This window comes from Pristis pectinata, chromosome 19 (assembly GCF_009764475.1).
Source record: "Pristis pectinata isolate sPriPec2 chromosome 19, sPriPec2.1.pri, whole genome shotgun sequence".
Taxonomy (NCBI): Eukaryota; Metazoa; Chordata; class Chondrichthyes; order Rhinopristiformes; family Pristidae; genus Pristis; species Pristis pectinata.
In genome coordinates this window covers 43,860,066-43,866,365 of record NC_067423.1, presented here as the reverse complement: position 1 = coordinate 43,866,365, position 6,300 = coordinate 43,860,066, and the positions used below count along the sequence as shown (strand labels likewise).

At 52.5% G+C, this 6,300-nt stretch overlaps 1 protein-coding gene across 1 annotated transcript in view; it reads left to right on the top strand.

Moving 5' to 3' along the window:
* The first annotated feature begins 293 nt into the window (after nt 1-293).
* dldh (dihydrolipoamide dehydrogenase) overlaps nt 294-6,300 on the top strand; it is a 31,567-nt gene continuing 25,560 nt past the window's right edge. The window contains exons 1-4 of the mRNA XM_052034032.1: nt 294-371; nt 2,032-2,104; nt 4,504-4,583; nt 6,000-6,068. Of these exons, the coding sequence (XP_051889992.1) occupies nt 351-371; nt 2,032-2,104; nt 4,504-4,583; nt 6,000-6,068 (243 nt within the window). The 5' untranslated portion in view covers nt 294-350. The remainder of the gene's footprint in view (nt 372-2,031; nt 2,105-4,503; nt 4,584-5,999; nt 6,069-6,300) is intronic.

The window sequence follows — 6,300 nt, the reverse complement described above, 5'->3', positions numbered from 1 at the left end:
GACCACCCCACCCCCCCTCACCCCAGGACCACGCCACCCCCTCATCCCAGGACGCCCACTCCATCCCACACCCCCCTCACCCCAGGACTACCCCACACCCTCCTCACCCTAGGGCCCCCGCCCCCGACTCCTCTCTCAACCCCCTCGCCCTCACCCCCACCCCAGGATCACCCCATCCCCCTCTCCCCTCTCAACCCTCCCCACCCCGCCGAATCGGCGGGTGTGGGAACCGAACCCACGACCGGCCGCCGCTCCGGGGCCGCCCCTCCCCCCCACGTGGTGCTGGCGGTGACGTCAGCCCTGCGCCTGCGCACTCGCGCCGTTGCTGAGGTGGAGCCGCGGCCGCCGCGATGATCCGCCGGTTGTTCAAGGTCAGCGCGGGGCCCGGGGCGGCCGCCGGTCCGGGGGGCGGGGAGGCTGCGGCCGGGCCGAGGGGGGCCGGCGGTGCTCGCTGCGGCCGGGCCGGGGCTCTCCCTCGACCCGGGACCGGGAGCAGGCCTCAGGCCTGGGCCCCCGTCCCCGGGACCCCCCCCCCCCGGCCCCGCACCCCGTCCCCGGGACCCCCCCCCCGGCCCCGCACCCCGTCCCCGGGACCTCCCCCCCCGGCCCCGCACCCCGTCCCCGGGACCCCGTCCCCGGCCCCGCACCCCGTCCCCGGGACCCCGTCCCCGGCCCCGCACCCCGTCCCCGGGACTCCCCCCCCGGCCCCGCACCCCCCCCCGGGACCCCCCCCCCCCCGGCCCCGCACCCCGTCCCCCGGACCCCCCCCCCCCCGGCCCCGCACCCCGTCCCCAGGACCCCCCCCCCCCGGCCCCGCACCCCGTCCCTGGGACCCCCACTGTCCCGGAACCGTCACCACCCCACCCCCCCGGCCCCGCACCCCGTCCCCGGGACCCCCACTGTCCCGGCACCGTCACCACCCCTCCCCCCCCCCCCCCCCCCGGGACCATCACCCCCCGACCCCGTCCCGCAATCCCTCGCCCCGTCCCCGGGACCGTCCCGCACCCTGTTCTGCAACCCCTCCTCCCCCACGTCCCCAGGACAATCACACCCCCCCCTCCCCCGTCCTGCAACCCCTCCCCCCCGTCCCCAGCACTGTCCCGCACCCTCCCATCCCGCAACCGCTCTCCCCCCCCCCCCCCCGGAACTGTCTTTTTGTCCCCGTCCCGAAATCCCACCGACCCACACCCCCTCCCCGCCCCCCCCACCCCCCGGGACTGTCCCCCACCCTCCCCCCCCCCCCCACCAAAGTCTAGCAACCCCTCCTCCCCGTCCCCGTACCCATCCCGGGACTGTCCCGCACCCTCCCATCCCGCAACCCCTCCCAGTCCCCACACCGTCCCCTCTGCCCCCAGGACCCCTGCTGTCTGGCCATCTCCCATCCTTCAACCCACTGTCACCCCCAATCCCCCTCCTACGCCCTCTTTCCCTCACTGCTCCCCCTCGCCACTCTCCTCTCCTCTTGCCCAGTGCTCCTCCACTCCATATCACCTGTTCCTCCACACCCCTCCTCCCCACTATGCAGCCCCCTCTGATTCAGCCCTTCCTCAGCATTTCATTCACGCCTGGCTCTGCCCCATCTCTGTCCCCTTCGCCCCCCCGGCCCATCCCTTTTGGTTCTCGGATTCTCCTCCTTCTCTGAGCTCCCTGCATGTATTTCCTCTCCCCACAGTCCAAGGTTTCTGTGTCATTGGTACCTGATAGTCTGATAGATCACTTCCTTGCATTATGAAAGTCTTAAATATTCAACGTTTGTATAATTCTGCATATCCGTCAAATGTAATTACATTTCATACAATGCACACATGCAGGTTTAAGTAATCCTCTTCTGGTTAGAAAGCCAGCTATTTCAGACAACAGTAGTAACTACAGCCTGTGAGTCTGCTGCAGTGGTTCATGGGATTTAAGCAGCACTTTTACAGGAGGTGATCATTCGAGAACCTGGGTAACATTTTGAGGGTGACTCAGAGCTCTTGGAAAGAAATAATGTGTAATGTTCATTTTCTAATTTTCCTGTGTTCTTTTCTGCAGAGTGGAAATGTTTGTCGCAGACTCCAGGGCCTTTCAGCGGTCCGGTTGCGGACATACACAGATGCTGCACCAGGTATGGGGAGTACCCTCGGAGCCAGCCTGACGGAGTAACTTACCTTCCTTGTGTCCTGGCATAACCTCTGTAACTTCAAGCACTGATAATTCACCAGTGATTTTTATTAACAAACTCCTGACCCTGTTGGGAAAATGTCGTGGCTTGCTAAGGAGTGTTTGTAAATGTACGTTTTATTGGTAGGAGGTTTGCTTGTTGCAACTTTCCAACTACCTGCCCCAAGACCGCCAGGAACCTTACCCGATGGATCTGTCACCTGAGGGTGCCCATTGTCTCAGTAGCACAAGGCTTTGAAATATCCTTGAAATTAAAGGGTGGTTTTTATATAGAGGAGTGATGGCTTCACTTTGTCCCATTACTCTGAAATACTTTGGTCACTGACGATGGTTACATGGGGTTGAGGGGAGGACCTTTCTCACCCAGAGAACGGTGAGTACCTGGAGTGCCCTGCCAGAGAGAGAGTGGTGGAAACAGAGTCACTGACAGCACTTAAGAAGTCTTTAGAAGAGCACTTGAATTGCCTAGGCACAGAAGGCTATGGGCCACGTGCCAGAAGATGGGACTATTACAGACAGGTGTCCACTGGTCAGCATGAATGTAGTGGGCTGAATAACCTGTTTCCATGCTGCATGACTCTGTATCTTAACTGTTCAATGAACAAACTTTATGCTCACATTGGAAATCAGAAATGTAGTTTTGATGAAAGGTGATATTTATGATTCCACTGAATCAGTAGAACAGATTTAAGATCAGTTTATATAGATTAATGGTAGATTTAGTGTACTGGTCCCTGTTCGCGTATTAAGTAGCTTTTTGTTCATTGTGTTGTGCTTCAAAGTTCCTGCTCGTGCACTGGATCCCCCACTCCCTCGTGCTGTCTCTCTCCAAGGCCCGTGGCTTCGACATTCTACTGCAGCCATAGAATGGTCACAGTGCAGGCGAAGGTCATTCAGCGCAACGTCTCTCTCTGTGGGAGCACTGCACCCCCACCTCCGTCCCCTAGCCTTACAAACATTTCTTCACCATGTATTTAAATAATTACCACTTCAAGGTCACAATAGAACTTGCCTCCACCACATCCGCGGGCAGCACACTGCAGATTCCAAAGTTAAAACAAAAAACTTTCCCTTGTGTCAGTTTTAATTCTCTTCCCCTTTATTTACTACTGTGACCTCTAGCCCTCGAGCCTTCCGTCAATGGGAGCCACTCACTGTGCACTCTGTTCAGGTCCCTCATCATTCTGTCTTCTCTACAGAAAAGTCCCGGATTCTCAAATGTATCCTATAACTAGTCTCTCATCCCAAGAACCACTTGTGCAAATCTTTTCTGGCTCATACAACACAGTACAGCACAGGAACAGGCCCTTCAGCCCACGATGTCAATACTGAAATCGATGCCAAGTTAAACAGTCCCTTCTGTCTGTACATGACCCATAACCTTCCATTTCCTGCATATTCATGTGTCTGTCGAATGGCCTCTTAAACACCACTATCCTATCTGTTGCCACCACTGTTCCAGGCATCTACCATTCTATGTGTAAAAAAAAAACTCCTTTAAACTTTTTCCCTCTGTATACTTTCCCCTTACATTTGACCTCCCAAAGTGCAGCGCCTCACTCTTGTCCAGATTAAGCACCATCTGCCATTTTTCCACAAATATCTAACTGATCTATATTCTGTATCCTTTGACAACCTTGTTCAGTGTTCACAACTGCACCAATATTTGTGTTGTCCACAAATTTTACTAACCTGCCCGTCTTCATTTTCATCTAGGTCATTTATACAGATCACAAACAGCGGAGGTCCCAGTACGGGTCCCTGCGGCACACCACTAGTCACAGACCTCCTGCCAGAATAACACCCTTCCACCGCTACCCTCTGCCTTCCATGCGGAAGCCAATTCTGAATCCAAACTACCATGGATCCCATGCATCTTAATCTTCTGGATCATCTACCATGAGGGACCTTGTCAAAAACTTTACTAAAATCCATGTAGACAATGTCCACTGCCCTACCCTCATCAATCACCTTGGCCGCCTCCTCAAAAACTCTCAATCAAGTTTGTCCTGCCCCACATGTTGTGCCTTCGCATCCTTCCCATAATGAAGCAACCATAATTGGACATGATATTCCATTTGAGGCCGGATGTTTTGCCTGGAACTTTCTCCACCTGCCCAGCCACATTCAATGATTTGTACACGTGTGCTCTCGGTCTTTCTGCTTTATATCACCTCTCTTTGTTCTTCCTACCAAAATGCGTCACCTCACATTTCTCTGCTATTTATCTAAGACTCTGCCATGTGGACAGTGTCCAGCCACTGCCAACAGTTCAGGATAATGCTTCTATTAAAACGGTAGTGATGCAGACTGACACTAAAGGTATTTTGTGTTTCGTTGCAGTTGATGCAGATGTCACAGTTCTGGGCTCAGGCCCAGGAGGTTATGTTGCTGCTATTAAGGCTGCGCAGTTGGGGTTTAAGGTAAGTAAAAGGTTGTCCGATTCCAAGTTGGCAGTGTGTGTGACGGAGTGGAGAGCGGCCTATCACGTTTGCCTGTGACGTAGATGGGCAGTGTTGAGACCATTGTAGATGGGAAGCATTAAGTTACACAGATATGAATAAACGAATCAAGTGGCCAAAACTGTGGCATATTGAAGGTAGCTGTATGGGAGACGGGAGCTAATCGCTTCTAATGATCCTTCTGATTTAGGTCCAGGAGACAGGGTTCTGATGTTTACCATAGTCCCACTGCAACCTAAGCAAAATGGTGCTGTGATAATATGAAGCTTATCTGTTTCTCTTTACACACACGCTGTGTGACCTGAGTGTTACCAGCAATTATTTTTATGTGACAGACTGAATTATTGGCTTGTGAGATTTCAAGGAGTAATGGCTAGTTATGTTCTCTGGTGGCCGAGAAAGCTCATCACGTCCTCAAATTTCAGTGAATGAATCATTAAAACTGCCATTGTAATGAAGCAATGCATTGTGTTACAGTTCCTTCAGAAAGTCTAAAAGTCATTTCGATATTGCTGTAAGGTTCCAGGCACAAAAGTCCTTGAGGCAACATGATCAATGTAGAGGCAGTGGTAGTGGAGCTGCCAAGGTGAGCAGGCCACCCAATTCAAGAGCCAATGCCAAGCTCCCCAGGAAGGTGGTCTGAAGCCCTGCAAATATTTTCAGAGAAAGAATACAGTGATTAGTTCAAGGTCAAAATTGGTAAACCAATTGGCAGGTGAAGGGGAGCAATGTTAGTGTCTGATCAAAGGTGATTCACACGTCCTGACAAGACTTGAAGTTTATCCAGTTCCCATTCAGCCTGTGTCCTGAATCTGAGCTTCGACAGCCCCCACAGCCTCACTTCCACCCTCCAACCCCCCATGTACATTGTACCTTTCCTGTCAGCCTCAGGCTCTCTCTCTTCCGCCACCAGCTGCTCAGGGTTGCTGGCTGTACGCCCAGCCGCACCCCAGTTAAATAGTTGTGTGATATCTGAGGTACAAACATTCCAGCCAGTAGGATGGAATCATAGCAATTTATTTCAATTTTAAATAAACCAATTTGGAGAATTTAATAACGGTCTTAAAAGATTAGTTACACAGAGACAGGAGAGATTCTGCAGATGTTGGAATCTGGAGCAACACAAAATGCTGGAGGAACTCAGCAGGTCAGGCAGCATCTATGGAGGGGAAATAAACAGTCGACATTTCGGGTCGCGATCCCTCCTCAGGACTGTTATTTCCTTGTACGACTAAATCCTGAAAATGATTTTACAGAAATGTCTTAGCAGTGGGGAGGGGGCTGCCAACACTTTTCATATATTACGGGTCAGATGTTAATTCAGCTGAACTTTTTTAAACCGTGTAAAATATGTTGATTCATTTTTAAATCCTTTAGACTGTCTGTGTGGAAAAGAATGAAACACTGGGTGGAACGTGTTTGAACGTGGGTTGTATCCCGTCCAAAGTAAGTACCTGATCAATATGCCTCAGTGCTTCACTTTTATTCAAAGCTCTACGTCTGGACTGTAGTGCATGTTTGCTGCTTTCTTATACAAGTCTGTATACTAATATACTGTTGTAGAGGTCCATGTATACTGTTGTTTAGGTCTAAATATCATGTAGGGCTGCTGTTGATTTGCTTTTATGTTAGCCTGCGTGCAGTGAGATTGGGGAATAAAGAACGTCTTCACTTAAGT